General features: G+C 47.8%; 1 pseudogene and 2 gene segments (V, D, J or C); all 3 read right to left on the bottom strand.

The window, feature by feature from the left end:
• Window positions 1-3,576: 3,576 nt before the first annotated feature.
• Window positions 3,577-5,647, bottom strand: LOC125281864 (probable non-functional immunoglobulin lambda variable 5-48). The segment is given in 2 exon segments: window positions 3,577-3,929; window positions 5,602-5,647. Coding segments are annotated over 2 exon segments (399 nt in total).
• Window positions 5,648-9,234: 3,587 nt separating this feature from the next.
• Window positions 9,235-13,294, bottom strand: LOC130542582 (immunoglobulin lambda variable 5-37-like). The segment is given in 2 exon segments: window positions 9,235-9,606; window positions 13,220-13,294. Coding segments are annotated over 2 exon segments (447 nt in total).
• Window positions 13,295-20,963: 7,669 nt separating this feature from the next.
• Window positions 20,964-21,516, bottom strand: LOC130542581 (immunoglobulin lambda variable 1-40-like; annotated as a pseudogene).
• Between the last annotated feature and the right edge of the window lie 5,566 nt (window positions 21,517-27,082).

The following is a 27,082-nucleotide window of genomic DNA, read 5'->3' as shown; positions in this document are numbered from 1 at the left end:
TGAGAGAGGGAGGGCCTGTCCATGCAAATGAGACCCCAGCTCTCTGACCCCTCCCTGGCCCTGGGTCAGGTCCCTCTGCCTGAGGAGGGCAGGGGCATGGGCAGGGGAGGGGCTGTGTGGGGGTAGGGGGTGGGGAGGTCAGAGCTGCAAACCCTGAGCAGAGGGCACAGGTGTCAGGTCCCAGCTCTGATCACCACTGACTCCTCAGAAATGGCCCCCAGCACCCTCTGGTGGCCAGTACCAGACACACAAGGTGACCAGAGCCTACCAGAGACAGTGGCTACATCCTCGAAGCTCTGGCCATTGTTTCCTGCATGAGGAACAGGCCAGCTCTCCCCTTATGTGTCCTCCCATCACCTCGGGGCAGACTTTATGCTCTACTCAGACTCCTCAGGAGAGTCTGTCCATGGCAATCTTGGCTGTTCAGGGGTCACGACTGAGGTGGCGTCTCTACACAAACACCTTTTAGATAAGAACCCAGTCCAGAGCAGTGATGGTTCCGCATGGACACACGGCCCTTCTGTGAAGGACACTGTGCACTTTCTTCTTATGTGACTCCCCCCTGGTTTCCAGATCTGCCCTTGCTCTGACGTTCCCACAGCTCTGAGGAGACTGGGAATGGTTCTCTGCAGGTTGTGGGTAGAAGCCCTCATGGGCCTTCCTAGAGGGAAACACGCTGTAAATCTTGGTCATCTGTCAGTGTTTCCACCTGCTTGAAACAGCAGTTCTCTGCACCCTGTGGGCAGAGATTCTCTCCGAAGATCTGTCCTCGCAGCACAGACACAGTCTGCAGGAGCCCTGGCAGGTAAAGCTTTGTGTGGCACTGACCTCAGAGCACAAAGGGCAATCCTGACAGAAATTCTAGGAGAAAAGGAGTAACAACTGCAGATGCTCAGACCCAGATCCAGTGACAGTGGTTATGTATTCGTCACTGCTGAGCTCAATGTGTGTTTAAAATGCATTTGAGTTATCGGAAACCGGGGATGTACTGTATGGTGACTAACATAATATAATAAAAAATCATTTAAAAAAAAAAAAAAAGAAAACGTAAAAAAAAAAAATAAAATGCATTTGAGTTATTTTATGCAAAGTCCTCCTCAATAAGATAGGTTGAACTAAAGGATAAAGTCCTGTGAAGATGTAGGTGCAATCACGAGTATCCTTTTCCAAATGTGTACTTATTGCAGAGAGAATATGGGTACTGATTTACCTAAATATATGGATGCAACAACAATGGAGAACGGAGCCAGGATATGCTGCCCATGAAACCCCATGAGGGGCTTGTTCCTCTGAACCTCAGAGCCTTCTCGGTGATGGAATCCCCACACCCAGTCAGAGCTTCCAGGACAGAGGGGTTTGAGGTCAGACCACCCTCTGTCGTACTCACAGCTCTCATCCCTGCACTTCGTGTCCATCATGTCCAGATAGAGCAAGTGCTCCTTCCACCACCCATAAGCAGAGCAAGGAATTGCTCTTACCCAAGACCACCTGGACCCAGAGGATTCTGTTAAAGGTCCCACAGGTGAGTGGTGGAAATGTGGAGATAAAGGCGTTGTATCCCTGATATCACAGGCCCTGTGGCCCTGGCCTGGGACAGACTTTCCAGCAGAAGTCCAGCCAACAGGAGGTATCATCAGGGTGACTGAGGGAGTGTCATCCAGGATCGAGAGCCTGGGAGGATGTGTCTCCTGTACCCATCACCAGGCTATTTCCCCAGAATCAATGTACTGACCAGCCTCAGGCACACACTAGAGCCCAGAGAGTGTCCAGAGCTGAGCTGCCCACAGCGACAGAGATTCCCTCCGTGACTCCTGATTATCAGCCTCGTCCCAGGAGAGCAGGTGTTCAGGACATGTCATGGCTCTCCTGGTGACAGGAATCTTGTTACCCTCAGTATCACTGGTGGTACTTGCTGATAGGGATTCTGCCTCTTGGAGATTGTAATGCTGAGGATGGCTGGGTGCGCCCAGGTTGACCCTGACTTCTGGAGGGAGAGAGAGGCCTGGAAACTGTGGACTCAAGGACACTGTGAGACAGGAGAAAGGAGAGAGGGGTCACACACACACACACACACACACACACACACACACACACACAGAATGAGAATGTTCTCCATGTACTATCACTATAGCTTTCCTTCAGAGGCCAAGCATGAGGGCAAGTGTCCCTCTGTCCCTCTTATGTTTTCCCATCCCCTGAGGTTTGATCTCCATGCAATCCCATTCCCAGAGCAGGCTCCCTGTAAGAACTTCCAGGGTCCTGGATCTTGGAGCTAAAGAAGGCCAGTGTCTGGAAGGTCACATCCCTCGCATGAAGAGGGATTCTACACAAGGAAGAGGAATTTGGTGAGATAGACTCTGGTAACACATCCTCAGAGTCAGAAGGTTGGGTTTGTGGAATGGAAGGCATCTGTCCATTTTCACCCCTCAAACAGCAATATCACAGCTGTGCAGTCTTCAGGTCATAGTTATCACAGGACAGGAGGTGACCATGCAGCCTCTTTTTCTTGCATCCTCACATCACAGCCATTCCTCTGTGCTCCATGTAACCCTGCTGTCTCCTTGTGGCGCCCATCAGAGGGCATCTTGGAAGGGGGCTAATGAGTGGGAGTTCATTGATGGAGGAAAAATGTGTGGCTAAGTTAGTGTCCTGATGGTTTTAGAAACAAATATTCTCAGCCACAAGAAAAACCGTTGGTATATGTTAAAGTATGAAGCCACTCTCTCCTTTGTCAACTATGTCAACACTGATCTTCTGTGGGTCCTCGGTCATTCTGAGGTTGAAAAATTAAATACACCAATAGCTTCTATGTGCCAACCCTCAAAGACTGAATGAACATTCATATTTTGGAAATATAATCATATGTTGACATATTACAGAGATCGACCGAGGCTGGTGGGAAGTGGGAATTACACTCCAGGTATGAGAGCAGGAAGCAGACGATGAAGGAAATTCATGCTGGTGCAATTTCTGCTACTTCTCCTCCCTAGAGGTAGACCCTGGAGACTGGAAGTGACAACAAGAACATTGTCACTTTTCTCTGAAATCCCAGTGTGGAGACTGTTCAGACCTGAAGATCCAGAGAGAGACTGAAGACCTGGGGGAGGCCGGAACAGAGAGAAGAACAGGGTGATTGTGGAGGGGGATGATGTCAGTGTGTTTGAAGAAGTTGTGACTATTTGTACCTGGTTCAGAGTAAGAGAAAATGACCAAGGTGCCTGTTAACATATGGACTCTAAACATACAATTTAAGACCAGGACTGGGATAAGCAGAACACTCTCTGGAATAGGAAAGGAGACAGAACAGAAGGGAGAGACTGAGGTTAATCACTTTCAAAGTGTTTATTCCTTTTCATTTATCCCAGAGCCTGGCACATGTGCAGTTGGGCTCTATCACCTCACCTGCAAGAGCTTCTGGGACACCTGTGCTGGCTCAGGCAGCAGCTTAGTCTGTGTGTCACTCCCTCAAGGACAGGTCCCCCCACAGGGGACTCTCCCCTACAGGAGCCTGCACAGAAGCTTCTCAATACAAGGGGCTGAGAGACAAGGTCTCTGGTTCCAGTTCTCACTTCCTCATTATCTGAGACCCTGTGAAGAACGGTAGCTGCTCCCACTGCCATGAGCTGTAGCACAGAAATAGTCAGCCTCATCCTCAGCCTGCAGCCCGGAGATGAGCAGAAGCCCTGCATTGGCGGATGCATCTTTGGAACCACAGAAGCAGCTGGGAACCCCGGGGCCCTGGTGCTTATCTGCGTCTGAGTAGAACCCCAGCAGATACTGGGGAGGGCTCCCTGGCTGCTGCTGGAACCAGTATATGTCATTGCTGCCAGCACAGAAGTGACTGCTCAGGGCGCAGATGAGTCTGGGGGATGATCCCAGAGATGCAGAGAGGGAGGGCAGCTGGGTCAGCACAGGCTGCGACAGGGAACCTGCAAACACAGACCCTCATGGGCAATGGACAGGTGTCAGAGTAACACTTTTCAATATATGAGGCTGAGGGTCTGATGGAGCCTGAGAACGGGGACCCACTACCCAAGTCCTGTTCCTATGTGGGCGTTGTGAGAGGAGCTTAAGGCCTTCTTGACCCAGCCCCTGCTCATCACAAATGGCCAGGCTGCCCCAGGCCTCCTTTTGTCCTCCACCCTCTGCCACTGGAGGGACTGTCCATGCAAATGGGCTCCATCCACTGACCTCCCAGCCCCTTCCCTGAGCCCTGGAGCTAGACCGCAGCTCATACCATGCACTGAGGAGGATGGGGGTTGGCTTCAGCCATGGGGAGAGCCCTGGGAGGAAGCACCTGCTGAGACCACACACAACTCCCTGCTCAGGGGACTCTTCCAGGGCTGAGTGTACACAGCTGCTGAGTCCCCCTCAGGGAGAACAGAGCCCAGCACACAGGCCCAGACTGCCTTGAGTGAAGTGGTCCTCCCTGAACAGCTGTGTAGGGACCACAGGGCAGACCCACGGCGCCCCCTTCTGGTCACAATGCACCAATCTCCACATGGACCAAAGCCCTGAGAGCCCAGTGGCTTTCAGCAGCTCACCAGGTCCTTGTCTATTCTCACTAACATGTCTTGTCTCTAGATACCATTGTTCATATACACTGTACGTGTTTACTCCAGTTTCTCACTCTTTGAAGGGGCACCTCTCTATGGAAAGGGCAAAAATGTACACAAATAATCAATTAGTGCTCACCATCCTCAGAGAATTTACTGCAAAAGGTGACTGTATCCTGTCAAACATCACTGATCAGAGGACAGGGAGCTGCTTTGAGGTGACTGGGGGCCATAGAAGGCTCAGTGCAGGGGGGACACTGGCCTGACTGTGGGTGGCTCTGGGGTTTCTCTGCAGGTGATGAAATGTAAATTTGATCTTGAAGGTGGTTCCTCAACTCAATAAATACCCTACAGACCACTGAATTGTACACCTGAAATCAGTGCATGACATGCAAATTATCTTAATACATTTGTTTTGGTTCTAGAAAAAAGCAGCAGGAGAGGAAGCTACTGTCACTGATCCTGTAATGTTGTTCTGTGCTCACACAGTCAGACCTTCAGACCCTCCAGGGTCTCCAGGGTTTCCCTGTGTGTTTGTCACAGGCATTCATGGGAGTGGCCCTGGGGAACAGGTGCGGGTTGAGTCTCAGGTCCCCATGGGCCTATAGCAAGGTGTCATTGTAGATGCCGTCATCCCAGGTTGAATGGTAACACTCAGCCTCGTCCTCAGGCTGCAGACCCAAGACAGTCAGAGAGGCCACGCTGCCAGCGTCAGAGCCAGAGACCCAAGCTGGGGTCCCTGAGGGCCTAGTGCTTCTGAGCATCAGCGTGTAGGGGGCACCCTGAGGCATCTGTGGCTACCAGCCCACGTAACGTGCTCCAGCGTCCTTGCTGTTTCCAGGGCAGGGGAGTGACCTTCTGTCCCACAGACCCTGCCACGGAGGCTCCCTGTGTCCCCTCAGACTGGGCCCAGGACCCAGCGCCAGAGCAGTGCAGACACCCACAGGTGAGTCTCTGGTGATTGTCCACAAGGAGTTCTCAAAAAGTGGCAAGAAATAGTCTGGGGCCACCCTGATCAGTCCCCCTACTTCCCAGAGCCAGTCACCTGAGCACAGAGTGAGGAGGGTGAGGATAAGAGGGGTCGAGGCCATGGCGGGGATGGCCCAGGCTCTGATTTTGAGCCCACAGGTGAGAGGCCTGCACAAAGCCTCTCTTACCCTCTCCCCTCCTGGGAGAGCAGAGAGGAAGGCTTCATGCAAATCGCTCCCTTCCCTGGGGTCTCTGGGCCTGAATCTGGGGAAAGCGGAGTGTGGGGCAGAGCTGGGGAGCCTCTCCTGGGCCCCAGTGAGCACCGAGCAGAGGGCACAAGGCTGGGCTCCAGGTCTGGGTGCCCAGGTGAGACTGCCCCCCCCCCAGCAGACCCACAGAGATAGGCCCACAGCGCCCCCTGCTGTCTCAGAGTCAAGACTCACTGCTGACTGAGAGGGACATCCTGGAGCTGAGCACAGAGAGAGACACTCTGGACTTCAGCCTGCCTGGCTCACCACCCATCCCCACACAGGGCAGGGCCCTCTCATTCCCCAGGAACCCCTGCCTGTGCTGCAGGAGACACCACACCTCAGTCATTACTTCAGAGACATGGCCTCCTCAGCATGAATCACCCTGTGCTCCTCCCACCACTTACCAAGTTGTGTTGTTGGGGCCACAGCTGAGTGACCCTCAGGAAGGAAGTATCCTGCACCCAGTTAGCAGAAGTGCAGAGGGCATGCTGCTCCTTCACAGGCTCTATGGGGGAGGCTGGAGGGGACAGCCCATCTCCCTCTCATGTCAGGACACTCCCCACCGCAGCAGAACAGTCCCCATAACCCACTGCTCTGCCCCTGATGTGACAGAGTTCATTAATGACAATGTGCAGGGAATTCTTCAAGGAGAGACCAGGAGTATAAAGGAGTGAAATGTGGTTCTTCCGTGTCTCCTCTCTGGGAGCACCCACAGGAGACGGTCAACAAAACAGCCTTCCCAGGATGCAGCCAGGAACCCCCAGCCCTGAGGGGAGACACCAGGAGTGAACGGGTCTCCTGCACCAAGCTCAGGGCTCAGCCAGATGGCTCGGTACATTTGGGGACATGCAGAGGGATGGGAGTTTCAAGGACATCACTCCATCTCATGATCCAGAAATTCCTGGCACCCTACGTCCTCTGTGCTCAGTCTGAGATGTATTTTAATCAGTCACCAGATCCCTCTCTAGCCCTTCCATGTGCCAGACATGGTTGTACTTAGGCTGTAAATATTAACACAATGATTTTCCCCAGTGATTTTATCTAACCCATTCCTGCACTGCTAATGGAAGTATATATGTGTATTTCTATCCAACAACTCTCACTTAACATAGAACTGTATGTCTTATTCCTACAAATGCTTCATGGTTCCCTCTGACTACTTCACACAGGACATCTGATCACTGTCTTTCACAGTGAGTCAGATGAAAACCCAGCATGTGTCCATGATCTTCACAACTTTGTTTGCTCCTGGCAGCACCAAGGACCTGGAGTTTGCTGATACTTAGCTGGTGCTCAGTAAATGCTTTTTAATTAAAACAAATAAATCAGCAAATAAAAAAAAATACAAATATCCACCTCTTTAACGTATGGCTAAAATATACATCTCCAGCTTCATTGGGACTATCCTCATCAACTCAAATTCTTAACCACAGACATGGTGTCATCTTAGACACATCCTTATACCTCACACACAATCCCCAAGTAATGCCTAAATCTGGAGTTCTCCACAAGAAAAATGACATTAAAATGTCCCTACCACCCAAAACAATCTATACACTCAATGCATTTCCTATGAACATCCCAATGACATTATTCTCAGAAATAGAAAAAAAATCCTGAATTTTATATATATCCACGAAAGAAGAACAAAACTGGAGACACCATCCTCCCTGCTTTCCAATTATATTACAACGCTATATTAATGAAAACAGTATCATATTGGCCTAGAGACACATAGATCTGTTCCACAGAATAAATGTCCGGAAATAAATACAAGTTCCCCTTGACCAGCAGGGAGGACATAAGCTGAAAAGAGGGCCTTTGGGAGGTCACTGGAGAAGAGCTGACATGGATTTTGTAGGGGATTCAGATAGGAATTTGTATGAATCATAGAGCAGATGCCCCAAATGAGATGCTTATGTTCTCACTGATGTTTCCCGGCACACTTTGGGAGACAAAGCAGGGATTACTGGACACCCTGCAGTGGGCACATGGTCACCCTTGCCACGGTGGGCACAGTGCATCCACGTGGTCAATCTGGGGTAAGAAGTACAGTCCAATGAATGCTCCTTGCTGGGTCAGGCCACACCAGCCAAGAGCCCCAATTGATGCTGCCCTCTGCTCTCTGCTGCTTCCTGCACTGGCGTGGGCTCCTGGAACCCTGGCTCCGCTGTCAAATCCAGGTTACCCATCCCCCTCCTGGGTGCACAGTTACTGCTGGGGATGATGAACAAGTTCTAGAAATGGATAGTTGTGATGGGTGCACCGCATTGGGAGTCTACTCAATATCTCTGAATTGCACATTAAAGAGTGATAGAAAGAGTACATTTTCTGTTCTGTATATCATAATAATTATAAATTAGTAGTTGAAAATCAAATTATATTTAAGAAGCTGTACTCATACAAATATCCTGACATCCTTATGTGTGTTAAGCTATTTTAAATCATTCTCATAACTAAAAACGTGCAGCAATTTATTTTATTATTTTATTTTTTTCCCTGTAGCCGCCACATACAAATGAGATAAAACAGCATTTGTCCTTCCCTGTAGGCCTTATTTCACGTAGGGACATGTCCTGCAGTTTCACCCATGCTGTCACAAATGGCAGGGCATCTTCCTGGAAAGACTCATGCGGTGGACCTCCTCTGTGCACAGGTGGGGGAGACCTTGTTCACGGTGCCCTGTAGTCCCCCCAACTGTGCGGATCACTGACAAGCCCCACTGCGCCAGGAAAGGAGAGGAGGACACAGTCCGTGTCTGCAGGCTCAGGAAATCTGCCACAGGGTTCCCATTGCCCTGACGGTGTTAGCTGTGTGTCCCTCACGTCTGTGGATCTCCTTCACCCACCATCCCTACAGCAGGCTCAGCGCCTTACAGCAATGCTCTAGCCTCCTCCTGAGGCACACAGGCTCCACGGAGAGCTTTGCTAAGTGACACTCAACGTTTCTCCCAGGGCTAACCACGCTCTCCTGACACCACAGCTGGAGAGCAGGCACCCAGCCAGGGAGCCAGGCCCTCTGTGCACCTGGAAATCCTGTTCTGAGTCCTCACTCCGCACTCATCTTACTGCCTCCTTCCCGGGACACGGAGCTGCTCCATCAGCCCTGAGCTCAGGAGCCTGGAGGGAAGGCAGGGTCTCTGCTCTGAGCCCGGGAAGAACCGGCTCCTGCGGTGGAGGACCGCGCACCGGCTGGGAATGTCTGCAGGCTCTGACCGAGAAAAGTAAGGAAAGTCTATGTGACTTTATGGAGAGAGAAAACGCCAGCGCAACAGGCCCTGGTTTCTACACTTGGGTCACCAGGCGGAGTTTCTGCATTATCTTGAGGTTTTTGTTGTCTTTTATTTCCCTGCGAGCTCACTTCCGTTGCACAGGACACCGGGAGGAAGGACATGTGATCTAGCAGCTACTTCCAAGTACTGTCAGAGTGTATTCCAGCTATTTTAATTTGGAAGAGAGTCAGCGTACAAGGCTCTGATCAGGCTGAGGAATTTGTCCCACTTCCCTGTGTGTGTCACTGTGACCAGCACTGCTGTGCCCGATGGCACAGTAATAGTCAGCCTCGTCCTCAGCCCGCAGCCCAGAGATGAGCAGGACCCCTGCATTGGCCGAGACATCTTTGGAGCCCGAGAAGCATCTGGGGACCCCGGGGTCCTGGTGCTTATCTGAGTCTGAGTAGTAGTACAGGAGATACCGGGGAGGGCTCCCTGACCGCTGCTGGAACCAGTATACGTTATAGCCGCGAACACTGATGTCCCTTCTGGGGGTGCAGGTGAGTCTGGGCGTTGTTCCCAGAGATGCAGAGAAGTAAGGTGGCTGAGTCGCCACAGGCTGGGAGGGGAACCTGCAAACACAGACACTCATGGGTGATGGAAGTATAGTGGAAAGAAAATCTCAAAATGCTAAGCGTGGGAAGAGTCATTTGGGAACCCTGTGTTCCTGAGGCCTGTCCCTACCTGTGCAGTGAGACAGGAGCACGAGGAGGAGAGGTGTGCAGGCCACGGTGACACAGACACTGGTCCCCACAGTGGGCTGGGCTGACCCAAGCCTCCTTTTCTCCTTCACCCTCTGCCCCAGGAGGGGCTGTCCATGCAAATGGTCTCCATCCTGTGACTGTCCAGCCCCTCCCTGAGCCCTGGTGCTGGAGCTCAGCTCACACCCCACACTGAGAAGAAAGGAGATGGTCTTCACCCTTGGAGACAGCCCTGGGAGGAAGCACCTGCTGAGACCACACACAGGTCCCTGCTCAGGGGACCCTGTCAGGCCCCAGGGGACACAATCCTAGTCCCCAGCAGGGAGCACGGGGCCCAATTTCCAGGTCCAGGCTCCTCTGAATGAGTGATTTTCACTGAGCCTCTTTGTAGTGGCTACAGGGCAGTCCCACAGCGCCTCCTGCTGGCTGCAGGGCGCACACCTCACCATGGCCCTAAGCCCTGAGACCCCAGCCTGTTTCCTCAGTTCACCAGATCCCTGTGGATTCACACATCCGTAATCTGAATCAAGGATAATGTGATCCCATAGTGCTGTCCCTGATTGCTGTAGCATTTTTCACTCTCAGAAGGAGTCCTGATCTATGTGGGATGTAAACATTTACCTCAATTCAGCGGGAAATGTTGGCACCTGGCAGAAGACACTGCAGACATCATAACACTGCACTGATACGTGATTTAGAATACGCCTACCTTGTGAATGTTTTACACTCCTGTGCATTATAGCAATGGACTCCAACTGCTGTCCGATAAATTGAGCTTTATTTTAATATACTGTGGTTTTAGCTAATTTTATTGGCTTTCTAATTTACAAATAAAGGCAAAACAATGAATTTATCTTTGATGAAGTCCAATTTATCAGTGTTTTTTTAATGGATTATGCTGATGGTATCTTGTCTAAACGTGTATATACAAACCCTAAATCCTGAACATTTTCTCCTTTTTTATGTTTATAGCTTTATGTTTTACAGTTGTATTTATAATCCTTTAGTGATTTTTGTAATAAAGTGAGAGTTTTAGGTGAGATTCATTTCTACGGATATCCAATTGTCCTGTAGCCATTTGTCCAAAAGTCCAAACATCTTCCTCTGAAAGTCTTCTGCAACTTTGTCAAAAATACTTATCCATTCTTTTGTGGGTCTGCTTCTGCCTTTTCTGCTATGTTACATAGGGCCCTTGTGTCCATTCCAATGTGTTTTCTTGTGATAAGAATTGAATTAGTCTTTTGTGCAATTTGGGAAGAATCAACATCTTTATCATACTGAGTCTTCTAATCCGTGAACAAAACCCGTCTCTCTATTGTTTTAGATCCACTTTAATTACACGGACCAGCATTGCAGCATCCATGGCCAGTACTTGTTTTGTTAAATATTCAACTACATACTTCAAAAAAAGTGTATTTTTAATTATTTTTCCTGTGTTTACTACTAGTATATACACATCTAAATGATCTTTCAAGGTTGGTCTTGTATTCCATACCTTCACAAAATTACTTATTACTCTTTGAATTTATATATTTACATACGTATTTGTAGCTGCCTTTGCATTTTTTCCCATAGGTCATTCTCTCACCTGAATACAGAGACAATTGTCTCTTATTCTTCTTAGTCTTAAGGTTTTCATTGTTTTTCTTGCCTTGTGGTTCTGTCTGGAACATCCAGTGCAGTGTCAAACAGCGCTGTTGAGATGGGACATGATTGCCTTGTCCTACCTGAGGATGAAAGATTTCAGTGTTTCACCTCCATGTGTGAGCTGCATGTGTTTTAAGTTTTCTTTATCAAGCTGAAAATGTGTTCCTCTATTTTCATTCTCCGGAAATTGTTATCATTCCTATTCATTCAGTCCACCCATTATCATGAATAGGTTTTGAATTGTGTGAAATGCTCTTTCTCTATTGATTGATAAAATCAGGGTTTTTTCTTTTTTAGCTGGTAAATATAAGAGATTACACTGATCCATTTTTTAATATTAATCTGGTCTTGCATTCCTACAACACCCCATTTTGTCAGAGTGTGTACTTATTGAGACTAATATATATATATTATATATATATTATATATATATTATATATATATATATTATATATATTATATATATATATATATACACTTTTCTGTTTTCTAAAATTTTCTTTAGAATTTTTGTGTCTCTATTTGCAGGAGATATTCCATTTCTTTGTTTGTTTTGTGCCCAGGAACTACTGACACAAGCTACACACTGAAAAATTAAGAATCATTACCTTAGCCAAATTCAGCATTTTGAACCACAAGCAAGGAATGTGTACTCATTTATTCAAGTTTTTATTAATTTCTCTAACTATGTTTTATACTTTTCCATGTACAGGACTTTTACTTTTTCTAATATTTATCCTTAAGAATTTCATAATTATGCCATTAAAGATGGCATTGATTTTATTTTTATATGTTGATGGTTTATTGCTTCATATAGAATACCATTTATTTCTTCATCCACAGAGATAATATTTGTTTTCCTTTGTGTATTTATTATTGTCATGGGTCCTAAGAAGGAATTACCATGGGGCAGAGGCAGACATAGGCCCTAGAAGCCTTTGTTGCAGTGGGCCCCACAGATTGGTGAGTTGACGGTTCTCATCAGACTGGAATCTGAATAAGCTTTAATGTGGGTCACAAGTTGTTGCTAAGGGACATCTTGGAAGCCAAAGTGCAAAATTGGTGGCACAGGTCCAACTCTTAAAAGCTGTTAGAACGCTCCCTTCAGAAAACTCAGTTCATGGGCTAAGTTTTCAGGGAACACGTTAGACTGATATTAGGTCATTCGCCAACCTCAAGAAGACTTCAGCGCAATGAGGTTCACTGTAAAGCACCACACAACCCCGATCCCATGGCACATCCCTCCTAGGTATTAGTGTGGCTACAAGAGACCCAGGCAGAGCCAGAAAAAGAGAGAATGAGGCTTTTTCTTTCTTTTTGTTCTATATCCTATTAGCTTGGCTTTGTGACCAATGAGAATATTCTCTCTGATCTCTACCATCTGGAATCTGTACTTACCAGAGGGAAGCCTGGTGGCCAAACAGAGCAGGAATCCAAGTCTCTCTCTCGGTCTTTCTCTCTGTCTCTGTCCTGTGTCTCTCTGTCTCTTTTGCTCTGTCTGCCTGCGAGTCACTAATGGGCAAATCCTATGTGGTTCCCTTCATGTAAATATTCTAAATAGGGAATCTCAGAGAAGCAGAGAACAGTGGTTGTCAGGGACTGGGGAGAAAACTGTTGCTCAGTGAGTAGAAAGTTTCAGTGATGCAGGATAAATAAGCTCCAGAGATGTGTGATACAACAGAGCCTCTCTAGTCAACGATATAATTCAGTGTACTTTAAATATGTTAAGGAAGTAGATCGCATGCCATGCGTTCTTATAACAAAGAAAACACATATACACAAGAACACAAGGACATATTGGGAGGGGATGAATAAGTTTCGTACCTTGACTGTGTCGATGAGATCGCAGGTGTCCCATATGCTCACACTCATCAAGACGTGTATGGTCAAGATGCACATGTTCAATGGGCTGCACGCGTGCATGCATTATGCTCCAATACAGCGAAAAGTAAAACCACTAAGAGAAAAGCCATCGATCTTCTATGTTTCTACTTCTTTTCCACACATTTTAAATTCACGTTTTTACTTACATGTTTCATGACTATTTTCTTCAATGTTCTTGCCGTCCTTCTTTGTGAAAACTTCTATTTGGATATATTCTTTGAAATTTCTACAAAAGTATTTTTCTCTTTGCAAAAATATTTTCTCATTTAAATTGATGTCTTCAGATAGCATAATATGATTTATATATTAATCAGTCAGGGACTCACAATATGCAGGTGTAATATTTAGTTCTTGAATTCCAGCGGTATAGTCATTTGAACCAATCTGGGCCTTGGATTCCCTATGCTGAGCACACTGTGAAGAAAATAAAACATATTTTTGAGTTGAACCGCAAGAATGGTACATAAAAAATAAACATAATATGATGCAGAGCAGTACATCCAAACACTATAGTGGTGTCTAAGCAGAGTTTAAATTTATTTTTCTTGCTAATTCCATCCAGCGACCTTTACAGATAACTCTTGAAAACAACTTCACATAGGTCTCTTTTCAGGCTTGCCCCTCATTCTTAAATAAATACATATTTGATCAAATGCAGGTCATCTTTCCACAACTGTGATTAAATGATATTATAATGTTATTGTTCCACATTTACCTAGAAAACAGCAAAGGCATCTTTCAAAATCTGTAATACACCTACCTCATTCATTTGAATAGATGCTCAGTAATGCAATGGATTTCAGTACAAAGAAATATATGGTAAACAACCCCCCTTTTTTTCTCTTTTTTACAGCTTTGCTGAGTGTGAATCCTCTACATATTGGTTCCTGTGGATCAGGCTTCTAGAAGTAGGAATGTATGGTGTGGCTCTGGAAGGAATCTAGATGTAGGAGTATCCTGGATGAAGACATAGGGGATGATGATGGTCAAGGTCACAAGAGGGCGGAACGTGTGTGTGGAATGTACCAGTCTGTGAAATCCAACCACGAGAAAGGGAGGACAAGGAGTTGGCTGGAGAGAAGGTCAGCCATGAGGGAGAACAGGGATCATGAGAGTTTGGAGGAAATGCTACCCAGGGAAATCAGGAAGACAGAATGAATAAAAGATCAGGAATGAGATTATCTAGGAGAGTTAAGCAGCCAGGTCTCTGGGAGTGAGAGAGGAGAAGTAATCATGACAATGGAGTCTGCACTGGGTGATGAGGTGGGTACAGTCATTTGATTTCATAACTTTTAGAGAATTGATTTGATTCCCTCTTTTTTTCAAAAAATTGTGTATATACAGAATTATGTATCTGTAGCAGTAGTTCAGGTCACTACTTGGCAATAGAAGGTGAAGGCCACCCGTGAATACTTGTAGCAATTCAACAAGTGGGGTGGATAGGGCGTCAAGAGGGAAGTGGGTCACTGATGGAGAATGTGTGGAGTTAGAGGACCTGGGGCAACCGTATCAATGAGGAGGTAGTGGAAGAGAATCAGATCTACCTGAGAGGGTGAGGGAGTCCCGCTCTATCTATCATTCGAATACTTTGGCTATTACCACAACCAATTCATTTCCACTTCTACTTTAGTATCAAGATGACAAGGTAGGAGGCAGGGTGGGAAGGTGGATTTCCAGTCCAACGTGAAGGTGGGTGGGAAGATATTCATGACATAGAAGGAATGATGTTTTCTCTCTCCCTTACCCTCATGTTTTCCTCACTCCCTTATACTTCCTGTTCTTCCCCACTTACTAAAAATCATGAGTCATCATTATCATCACAGTCCATCCCCTGTTCTTCTCAAGGGTTAATCCCCTCTCCTCACTAACCCACCTCCATTAACTCCACCACGCTGCTTCCTCCCCTCAGTCCCCAGCTGACTGTGGCTGCAGGCGCACATGGCCATGCTGACTGCTCCCCCGTGAACGTGTGAGACCCCCTTTAAGATGGCTCTAGTTCAGACACTCTGTGGTCCTTCATCTCTCACATCCCTTTCTGTAATCCTTTGTTATCTCTCCCCTGTCTGCAGTGCATAGTCAGACTTTTCTCAATTTCCTTGAAGTTAGGAAGTATCTTACTATCCAGACTCCAAACTGGAAAACAGAAGCTAGAAGATAAGTTACAAGAGATCACCTACTAGTTGTTGACAAGTTTATAGCTAGTTTCCTTACTCAAGACAAAAATAAGATGTTCACTATTTTTTCACATGTGCTGCATATTCTTCAGGGAATTGTATAATTTCATCAATATACAAATTGCACACATCTGAGGATGTTTCCTCCTAGTGTAAGCACACTCCCACTGGTTTTAAGGGTGAACTTGTTTCAAGCTTACGCACTCCTTGTTTGCTGAGCTAAGTCACTTGGTCTGTAGCAGAACTACCCTACTTTCCTTGGGCTTTGCAAACACTGGCCCTGAGGAGTGAAGGACTAGACTTTCCTGGAGGAGAACGGCTGACCACATTTGAAACAGCTACCAATGATGCCAGCGAGTCTGTTCAGGGTCATGTCCACAGATGACCAACTGCCTGTGCACTTGTTTTTCTGCACAGAGCATTTCCTGCACCTTCCCTTGCAAAACTCTAGGGCTTCTCCTGGGTGGGGAAGATGGTCTTTGAGATGTTAGTCCCCCATCTTCCCAGGTTGCTGGCTTCCTGAGCAAAGCACCCATTCCATACCCACCATCCCTTGTCTCAAGTGTTGACTACCCAGAGGCAAACAGCAGAACATAAGCTCAGAAACCAGTTCTCTGTCCCATAACATCACCACTTTTACTTTGTTGGTAATATTTAAGAATCATTTACAGTATTTTTAGCATGTGAAATAGTAGCATTATTATTAAATTATTATTGAAATAATTAATTGAAACATTATTTTACGTATTTCTCATGGCATTACCGAATTATCCTATCAGTGTAATATTTTTCAAATAAATACCCTGAGCCACCTGCAAGCAGAAAGTTAGGGGTCCCCAGGGGGGAAACAAAAATTAAGAAAAAAAAAGAGAGAGAGAGACAGCTTTCCTGACCCTACAGCAGTAATTTTAGGCCCCCAGTTGTTTTCTGTGATCTCTGCCCTGCAGGTTCCACTTGCCCAGCACAGGTCTTGTGGAATTTCCTAGGTGGGAAAGAACAAAGAAAGGCAACAACCTCAGTAGTGAAGGATTTTAACAGAACAAAGGGAATGCAAAACCTAGCTGTCCCTACCAGGCCAGGACACAGTCTAACCACTTCAGAGGCAGTAACTCAGTGGGAAAACTCTGAGAGCTTTAACAAAAGCAAACATTCTCCTCAAGCAGGGCTGGGTCACCACAGGCTGGGACAGGGAACCTGCACCAGAACAATGTGGTTAATGGAGCAAAGAACAGGGAGAAATTTCTGAAGGTTCTGACTTCAGGAAGAGTGTTTTTGAGGGCTGCCCAGGTTCCCTGAGGCCTGTCCCTACCTGTGCACTGGGAGAGAAGCATGAGGACAGGAGTCCAGGCCATGGTGACACAGACACTGGACCCCACGTGGGCTGGGCTGACCCAGGCCTCCTTCTCTCCTCCACCCTCTGCCCTAGGAGGGGCTGTCCATGCAAATGGCCTCCACCCAGTGACTGCCCAGCCCCTCCCTGAGCCCTGGTGCTGGAGCTCAGCCCACACCCCACACTGAGGAGGATGGGGTTGGCCTCATCCCTGGGGATAGCCCTGGGAGGAAGCACCTGCTGAGACCACACACAGGTCCCTGCTCAGGGGACTCTGCCAGGACTGAGAGGACACAGCTGCTGAGTCAACTTCAGGGAGCACAGACCCCAATCCCAGGCCAAGTTCCCTTCAGTGAAAGTTCCTCAAGGAGCAGCCAAGTAGGGACCACAGGGCAGTCCCACAGCACCCCCTGTTGGTCATGGGCACAGTGGTCCCTGTGTCCCAAGGCCCTGAGAGCCTAGCTGATTTCTGCAGCTCACCACATCCCTGTGGATACACACATCCGTGGACCAAGTCTTGGTGCGTGTTTCCCCTGCTGTCTGAAAGTACATCATCCCCAACAAACCGTAGGCAGCCCCAATGGCATGAGGCAATGAAGTGTGTAACATTAATTGATATGATAATCTTTGCATGTTTCCAGACTCAAAGGGTAACTAACTTTTCTTAGCCTTCTCTAATCCCAAAGGACACAATTTGCTGTCAGATGTTCAACAAAAATGGAGAAAATGCATATATGATAACATGCACGGGTCACAGCTCTGGTGGCCTGTTGCTGAGCTGCTGTGTGTAGTTCTCAGTGAAGATGCTGGAGGGCACCCCTCATGCTGCTGGGTTCTGCATTGTCCTTAGAGGCTCCCTGCACAACTAATGCTCGAGGCTATGTCAACACTTTTTTTTTTTTTTTGTGAAACTGAAAATCCTCTTCAGATTTCTTTTAGCACTAAAAGCAGATACGAATGTAAATATACATAAAAGTCAAGCGGTGTAAGAGAACTTTTAAAAGTTGGGGAGACCCATACTATATTTCTGATCTTTGTGATCGTTTACAGTAATTTCTCACTCCAGGAGGAGCCCTGCTCCATGGGAGATGGAAATGTGTGCATATGTAATTACAGGACTTTCTAGACAAAGCTGGATGACCCAGCTGTGCATCAGGACAGCTGTGTCACTGGGCAGGGGACAGTGGAGCTGATTTCAGGAATCGTAAGGGCTGTTTCTGGGAAAGGCATAGAAAGAGAATGTTGTAAGGATACACTCACTCCGTGGCCTAATGTTTCCCAGAGTTCACTGCTGGTTCACACCTGATAAAAGTCTACATGCTTACAGTGAGACTAATGTTGGTGTTGCTGTATTACGAGTCTCCTGGAACTTCCCATAAACCCCCAGGGCACAGGCTCTGGCATTTGATGTCTGCATTGGTCATGAGACTAAAATACTTTCAACAAAAACGTGTCCACTGTTCACACTTCCCACTCTAGTTTTCATCTCCTTTTACAGTTAACCTGGGAATTCAGTAAGCCTTGTGTCACTCTGATATACTTAGGATTCATTTTCCTTTTTATTAGTCTGGTTTTGTAGGTATTCTCAGTATGAGGATGGAAATAAATCCTTACACTGTAGAAGGGACCTCCCTCTTCTTAGAACTTCTTTCTCTACTCCTACATCAAGGGGCTCCCAGAGCAAGGCATCCCACTCAGATTGAGGCTTCATCGTGTTCATTTGGTAAATGCCTCCATCAATCCACAGTAATAAAACTACTGCATTTTCTCGAATTTTTTTCTGTAATATGAGGGCCTTCTTTGACAATGAAGGTTGGATTCCTAGGTTCTGTTCTATAAAGTACTGTGATGCATTTCAGCAACATTTCAACCAAAGAGTCAGAGGAAAACCAAAGAGAGAGAAGTACAATCCATGACACATGAGAGTAAACCTTACTGGCCTCACCTCAGCTGACTACATCTGCAGCAACCCCATGTCCACATAAGATCACATTCTGAAATACAAGATTTTTTAGAACTTTCATCACATGAATTGATGAAGATACAGTTCAACCCATAAAAATTAACAACCATGGTTTATTAAGATTTTATTCAGATTCTCTTAGTTTTTACGTAATGTCCCTATGCTGTTCTAAGATCCAGTCCAGGATTCTCTGTGGCATTTAGTTGTGATGGCTCCTTAAGCTTCTCTCACTGGGACACTTTCTCAGACTCTCCTTGTTTGGGTGACTTTGTCCACACTTGCTGAGCAGGGATCATGCCCGACACCCTTCATGCTAAGTGTTTGCACCTATTACTTGAAATCTCTGTGCTGGAATGTGTCTCTTCTTCCTCCGTTTATTCATTTGTTCAAACAGTGAACAATATGGACCATGGACAGCTATTTTAGACTTTGAGTTATAACCTGATGCTATTGCATTTATTTGGTTGCTCACATCTTTCCAGTTTTACACAATAGAAGCATTTTAAGTTGGCTCCTGAGAGCTCCTTCACACCATGTCGTGTGTGTGTGTGTGTGTGTGTGTGTGTGTCTGTTTGTGCTGATGTGCTTGTGTTTGACTTAAAGGATTCTTCACTTTCTGACACTAGAAGGTGCTCCACACTCACCCTGTGGAATTCCTGGTCTGGGGATTAAGATTTCTCCAAGGAAGCCAGCGTGTCCTCGGGGAGAATATTATTAGAGAGCGGTATTTAGGACAATGCACCTCATGGCTACGGGGCATCTCTGCTTGTTCTCCCGCTCAGCTGACAGACCTAGGACTTCTATATGAGTCAACTAACCTGGGGACGTGAACAGAGTGGTGACTGTTTCCACAGGTGATTATCTGTCTCCATCAAACGACACAGGATTCCAAGCCGCCAGCTCCAGCTCTAACCCGTGACCACACGCTTCACTCAAGCCTCCTTCCCTGGTTATTTCTGTGAACTTCCATTCCTAACGTGAGAAATCTGGCTCCACCACCACCAATCCACTGACTTGATTGTTCGATTCCAGGATACAGTGCAGCCCCGTCAACATAATCTGCTCATTCCCCACAGGACACGAGCTTACCTACTAGAGCACAGAGCTCACACGCAGTCTCTTGTGACTCTACACGGACGGGCTCCACTCATGTTCACCATCATTCAGCTCAGCAGTGTCCCCTGAGCCCTGTGCTGAGCTGAGCTCACACGTCTGTGCTGTAGGTACGTGGGTTTGTCACAGTCCGCGTGCCATCCCGGGAACCAAACCTCCCAAATGAGTTGTACCTGCACACTTTGGGATCTGTCATGTGGCTGTACAGTGTTCAGTGACTCTGACAGTGTCATCGTGTCATTTCAGTGCTAGACAGGGTCCTATAGAATCATTCTGTTGCTCAGAAACATTTTCCTTTCTTCACATGATCAACCCTGTTGTCTCTTTTATCCTCCCAGAAACTGCGGATGTTTGCACTCTCTCCAGAGTGTTCGCTGCTTCCCATATGTGATGTAACTTTAACCATACTATGTATTATATCCCTCTTTATAAATGTGCTGCCTATTTGCTGGCATCTCTGATAAGTTCTATGTTTGGGTGATTAGATATAAACCTGAGGTAAATCTCTGTGGACAGAATTCTGGTTGCTATCCGTTTTTAGTGATGAGCAATGAAGCTGTTATAAACATTCACATGCAGGTTTTTTCTACGGACAAAAGTTTGGGGATTTTTTTTTATATTTTTCCAAACTAAGTGAGAATCTATTTCTCAAAGAATCAGGAAATAAGACAAAACTAGGTAGCAGCACCGTTTATAATCAAGTAGATAATAATTTCCGATGCTACAGGACTGAGTTATTCTTCAAACACCACATGGGGAGTGCTGAGGTCCCATGATATGCTCAGAGACAAAACAAAATGTTTTATATATTTGAAGAGCAGAAGGGAAAAAATAATATGGTTCAGCCTAGAAGTAAAATACCCCAGCTGATGAAACAAGAAATTTCTGTTCACATGGAGACTCTTTATTGAGGAATGGGCTACTCTGAGTGACTCTGAGGACAGGAGTGACAGGAGAGCCTTGCTCCCTGTCGATGCCCCTGATGGACCCGGGCCCAGGGCGTCAGCAAAGGAATAAGGAGCATGACAGGCTTAGCTGAGCAAGAACTGCTGGCATGTGTCCCCCTATACAGATGGCGCAAGTGGGTTTTTGTCTCACTTCCCCTCAGGCCTGGAGCACTGTGTGAGCACTGAGACTGCTGTCCCAGGCTGCACAGTAATAATCTGCCTCGTCCTCAGCCTGGAGCCCATTGATGGTCAGGGTGGCTGAGCTGCCAGACTTGGAGCCAGAGAATCGATCCGGGATCCCTGATGGTCAGTTGTTATTACCATAGATGACTGTTCTGGGTGCTGTTCCTGGGAGCTGTTGGAACCAGCTCACATAACTACCACCCCCGATGTTGGAGCTGCTTCCAGTGCAGGAGATGGTGACCTTCTGGCCCAGGGCCCCCGACACGGAGGATGGCTGAGTCAGCCCAGACTGGGCCCAGGACCCTGCAAGGGGGAGAGACACAGAGAGAGTGATGCTGGGGTCTGCAGACAAGAGGAGGACCCAGAACCACTTGTCCTCCCAGGGTCCCTTTACTTGTTCCTGCATTCAGTCACCTGTGCAGTGAGCGAGGAGGGTGAGGAGGAGAGGGGACCAGGCCATGGTGCAGGTCATCCCTGGTCCTGACTTCTGTGCCCCACAGCTGAGCAGAGCCTCCTCTAATCTCCCCCTTCCCCTCTTCATCTTCTGAGAGAGGGAGGGCTGTCCATGCAAATGAGACCCCAGCTCTCTGACCCCTCCCTGGCCCTGGGTCAGGTCCCTCTGCCTGAGGATGTCAGGGTGTTGGGCCAGGGAGGAGCTGTGTGGGAGCAGGGGGTTGGGAGATCAGAGCTGCAAACCCTGAGCAGAGGGCACAGGTGTCAGGTCCCAGCTCTGATCACCACTGACTTCTCAGAAATGGCCCACAGCACCCCCTGGTGGCCAGTACCAGACACACGTTTGTGTGACAAGGTGACCAGAGCCCATCAGAGACAGTGGCTACATCCTCGAAGCTCTGTCCACTGTTTCCTGCATGAGGAACAGGCAGCTGTCCCCTTATGTGTCCTCCCATCACCTCAGTGCAGACTTTTTGCTCTACTCAGACTCCTCAGGCGAGTCTGTCCATGGCGATCTTGGCTGTTCATGAGTCACGACTGAGGTGGCGTCTCTACACAAACTCCTTTTAGATCAGAACCAAGTCCAGAGCAGTGATGGTTCCTTGTGGACAGACGGCCCTTCTGTGAAGGACACTGTGTACTTTTTTCTTATGTGACTCCCCCTGGTTTCCAGATGTGTCCTTGCTCTGAGGATCCCAGAGCTCTGAGGAGACTGGGAATGCTTCTCTGCAGGTTGTGGGTAGAAGCCCTCGTGGGCCTTTCTAGAGGTAAACACACTGTAAATCTTGGTCATCTGTTACTCTTTCCACCTGCTTGAAACAGCTGTTGTCCACACTCTATGGGCAGTGATTCCCTCCGAGTATCTGTCCTCCCAGCACAGACACAAGTCTGCAGGAGCCCTGGCACGTGGGGATCTGTGTGGCACTGACCTCAGAGCACAAAGGGCAATCCTGACAGAAGTTCTAGGAGAAAAGGAGTAACAACTGCAGATGCTCTGACCGGATCCAGGGACAGTGGTTATGTATTCGTCACCACTGAGCCCAATGTGCATTTAAAATAGATTTGTGTTATTTTATGCAAAGTCCTCCTCAATAAGATTGATTTAAGCGAAAGGATAAAGTCCTTTGAAGATGCAGGTGCAATCACGAGTATCCTTTTCCAAATGTGTACTTATTGCAGAGAGAATATGGGTAGAGATTTGCCGAAAACCATGGATGCAACAACAATGGGGAAGGGATGCTTTCTGTTCTTCGTTGAACAGAGAAGTCTGTAAACTTTTTCTAAAATCACTTTTTTTTTAATCATAAATCTTGTGTCCTGGGTCTGGAGCTACAGCTAGGAAGCTGGGTATGCTGCCCAGTGAAACCTCATGAGGGGCTTGTTCCTATAAACCTCAGAGCCGTCTCAGTGAAGGAATTTCCACACCCAGTCAGAGCTTCCAAGACAGAGGGGTTTGAGGTCAGACCACCCTCTGATGTGTGCAAAGCTCTCGTCCCTGTACCTTGTGTCCAGCATGTCCAAATAGAGCAAGTGCTCCTTTCACCACCCATGAGCAGAGCAAGGAATTGCTATTACCCAAGGCCACCTGGACCCAGAAGATTCTGTTAAAGGTCCCACAGGTGAGTGGTGGAGATGTGGAGATAAAGGGGTTGTGTCCCTGATATCACAGGCCCTGTGGCCCTGGCCTGGGACAGACTTTCCAGCAGACGTCCAGCCAACTGGAGGTGTCACCAGGGTGACTGAGGGAGTGACATCCAGGATCGAGAGCACTGGGAGGATGTGTCTCCTGTCCCCATCACCAGGCTATTTCCCCAGAATCAATGTACTGACCAGCCTCAGGCACACACTAGAGCCCAGAGACAGTCCAGAGCTGAGCTGCCCACAGCGACAGAGATTCCCTCCATGACTCCTCAGCATCAGCCTCGTCCCAGGAGAGCAGGTGTTCAGGACATGTCATGGCTCTCCTGGTGACAGGAACCTTGTTACCCTCAGTATCCCTGGTACTACTTGCTGGTAGGGATTCTGCCTCTTGGAGATTGTAATGCTGAGGATGGCTGGGAAGCCCAGGTTGACCCAGACTTCTGGAGCGAGAGAGAGACTTGGAAACTGTGGATCAAGGACACTGTGAGACAGGAGAAAGGAGAGAGGGGTACACACACACACACACACACACACACACACACACACACACACCCAGAATGAGAATGTTCTCCATGTACTATCACTATAGCTTTCCTTCAGAGGCCAAGCATGAGGGCAAGTGTCCCTCTATCCCTCTTATGCTTTCCCACCCCCTGAGGTTTGATCTCCATGCAAACCCATCCCCAGAGCGGGCTCCCCATAAGAATTTCCTGGGTGTTGGATCTTGGAGCTAAAGAAGGCCCGTGTCTGGCAGGTCACTGCCCTCGCATGAGGAGGGATTTTACACAAGGAAGAAGAATTTGGTGAGATGGACTCTGGTAACACATCCTCAGAGTCAGAAGGTTGGGTCTTGTGGAATGGAAGACATTTGTCCATTTTCATCCATTTGACACAAATCTCACAGCTGTCAGGTCTTCAGGTCATAGGAATCACAGGACAGGGGGTGACCATGCAGCCTCCTTTTCCTGCCCCCTCACATGACAGCGATTCCTCACTGTGCCCCATGTTCCCATGGTGTCTCCTTGGGGCGCCCATCAGAGGGCATCTTGGAAGGGGGCTAATGAGTGGGAGTTCATTGGTGGAGGAAAAATGTGTGGCTGAGTTAGTGCGGGGATGGTTTTAGAAACACATATTCTCAGCCACAAGAAAAACCGTTGGTATATGTTAAAGTATGAAGCCACACTCTCCTGTGTCAACTATGTCAACACTGACCTGTGGGTCCTCGGTCATTCTGAGGATAAAAAATTAAACATACGAACAGCTTCTATGTGGCAACCCTCAAAGACTGAATGAACATTCATTTGTTGGAAATACAATAATATTATTGACATATTACAGAGATCGACTGTGGCTGGTGGGAAGTGGGAATTACACTCCGTGAATGAGAGCAGGAAGCAGATGATGAAGGAATTTCATGCTGGTGCAATTTCTGCTACTTGTCCTCCCTAGAGGAAAACCCTGGAGACTGGAAGTGACAGCAAGAACCTGTCACTTTTCTCTGAAATCCCAACGTGGAGACTGTTCAGACCTGAAGAGCCAGAGAGAGACTGAAGACCTGGGGGAGGCCGGAACAGAGGGAATAACAGGTGATTGTGGAGGGGGGATGATGTCAGTGTGTCTGAAGGGGTCGTATTTTTGTAGCTGGTTCAGAGAAAGAGAAAATTATGTCTGTGATCAAGGTGCATGTTAACATATGGACTCTAAACATACAATTTTAGACCAGGACTGTGATAAGCAAAACATTCTCTGTGGGTAGTAAAGGAGACACAACAGAAGGGAGAGACTGAGGTTATCACTTTCAAAGTGTTTATTCTTTTTCATTTACCCCACACCCTAGGGCATGTGCAGTTGGGCTCTATCCCCTCACCCAGGTGAGTTCCTGGGACACCTGTGCTGGCTCAGGCAACAGCTTAGTCTGTGTGTCACTCCTCCCCCTCAAGGACAGGTCTCCCCACAGGGGACTCTCCCCTACAGGAGCCTGCACAGAAGCTTCTCAATACAAGAGTCTCAGGGACAAGGTCTCTGGTTCCAGTTCCCACTTCTTTGTGATCTGAGACACTGTAAGGAACGAGCTGCTCCCACCACCATGTGTAGCACAGTAATGGTCAGCCTCATCCACAGCCTGCAGCCCAGAGATGAGCAGAAGCCCTGCCTTGGCTGAGGCATCTTTGGAGCCACAGAAGCAGCTGGGGACCCCGGAGCCCTGGTGCTTATCTGAGTCTGATTAAAACCTCAGCAGATACCGGGGAGGGCTCCCTGGCTGCTGCTGGAACCAGTATATATCATAGATGCCAACACGGAAGCCACCACTCAGGGCGCATGTGAGTCTGGCCGATGATCCCAGAGTTGCAGAGAGGGAGAGTGGCTGGGTCAGCACAGGCTGGGACACGGACCTGCAAAGACAGACCCTCATGGGTGATGGACAGGAGCCAGAGTAACACTTTTCAATATCTGAGCCCGAGGGACTCATGGCACCTGAGAACGGGGACCCTCTACCCAAGTCTGGACCCTATGTGTACCTTGATAGAGGAGCATAAGGACAGGAATCCCAGCCTCTTGACCCAGCCCCTACTCCTCACAAATGGCCGGGCTGCCCCAGGCTTCCTTTTCTCCTCCACACTCTGCCACTGGAGGGATTGTCTCTACAAATGGGCTTCATCCAGTGACCTCCCAGCCCCTCCCTGAGCCCTGGTGCTGGACCTCAGCTCACACCATGCAATGAGGAGGATGGGGGTTGGCTCAGCCCTGGGGAGAGCGCTGGGAGGAAGCACCTGCTGAGACCATACAGGACCCTGCTCAGGGGACTCTGCCAGGGCTAGAGGACACAGCTGCTGTGTCCCCCTCAGGGAGCACAGGGCCTAGCACACAGGCCCAGACTCTTGAGTAAGGGTGCTCTGAGCAGCCATGTAGGGACCACAGGGCAGTCCCAAAGCGCCGCCTTCTGGTCACCACACAGCAGTCTCAAAAAGGACCAAAGCCCTGAGAGCCCAGTGGCTTTCAGCACCTCACCAGGTCTTTGTCTATTCTCACTAACATGTCTTATCTCCTGATACCATGGTTCTTATACACTGTACGTGATTACTCAGGTTTCTCACGCTCTGAAGGGACAACTCTCTATGGAAAGGGCAAAAATGTACACAAATAATCAATTAGTGCTCACCATCCTCAGAGAAGTTACTGCAAAAGGTGACTGTATCCTGTCAAACACCACTGATCAGAGGACATTGGAGCTGCTTTGAGCGTCTTGTGGGGGATCTTCAGGGAAGGGTAGAGACTGGACATTTTCCAGGAAGTCAGCCCAGTGACTTATTGCCAAGACATCAATTCACCATGCATTTCAAAGGCCATGTGATGCTGTTACAGTTTGATCCCGATCAGACACAACTGAGCAATTTCTGAAAAGCTACCAGCTTCGTTTGGACACTTACTGGTGAATATTAGACATATCTCTTTATGTTTGGAAGTGAGATGTATCTCCTGAATTCTTGGTCTGAATATTTCTACTTTCAAATTCTTGTCAGGATTCTGTCTTTGTTGCCTCACAAACTGTTTATATTGTAGCTAAATTTATTTTCCACTTGTAGTTTCCTACCCATTGCTTTCCTTTTGTAGGAAGATGAATGTGATGTTTTATTGTTTTTTCCACATGCCTGGCAATCATGTCCTCACTGGTCCCCCAAACCAAATCAGCTATATGTGCAAATGGTCACCAAATCTCTAGACTCATGGGGACCTTAAGTCAAAGGTCTATGACCAAGATTCACCACTTCCCTTAGAATCCCTCTCCTCAATGCATTCAGAGGGGTTCTTCTCTTTCAGCTCAGGCAGGTCCCCCCATGGCTCCAACCCCTTCAGTGTGGCCTCACACCTGTTTGCTCAACACCCAAGCCCCTCCCATCCCTAGGGGTCCTTCCTGCTCTGGCCTGCACGCTCCCCCACCCACCTCACTATTCTGCCCCTTGTCCCCTGACCCAGTCTCATCCATCCTTTGTCCTTGGA

Source organism: Ursus arctos, unplaced genomic scaffold (assembly GCF_023065955.2).
Source record: "Ursus arctos isolate Adak ecotype North America unplaced genomic scaffold, UrsArc2.0 scaffold_39, whole genome shotgun sequence".
Classification (NCBI taxonomy): Eukaryota; Metazoa; Chordata; class Mammalia; order Carnivora; family Ursidae; genus Ursus; species Ursus arctos.
Note: the sequence above shows the minus strand (reverse complement) of the source record. Positions and strands in the feature narration are given on the sequence as shown.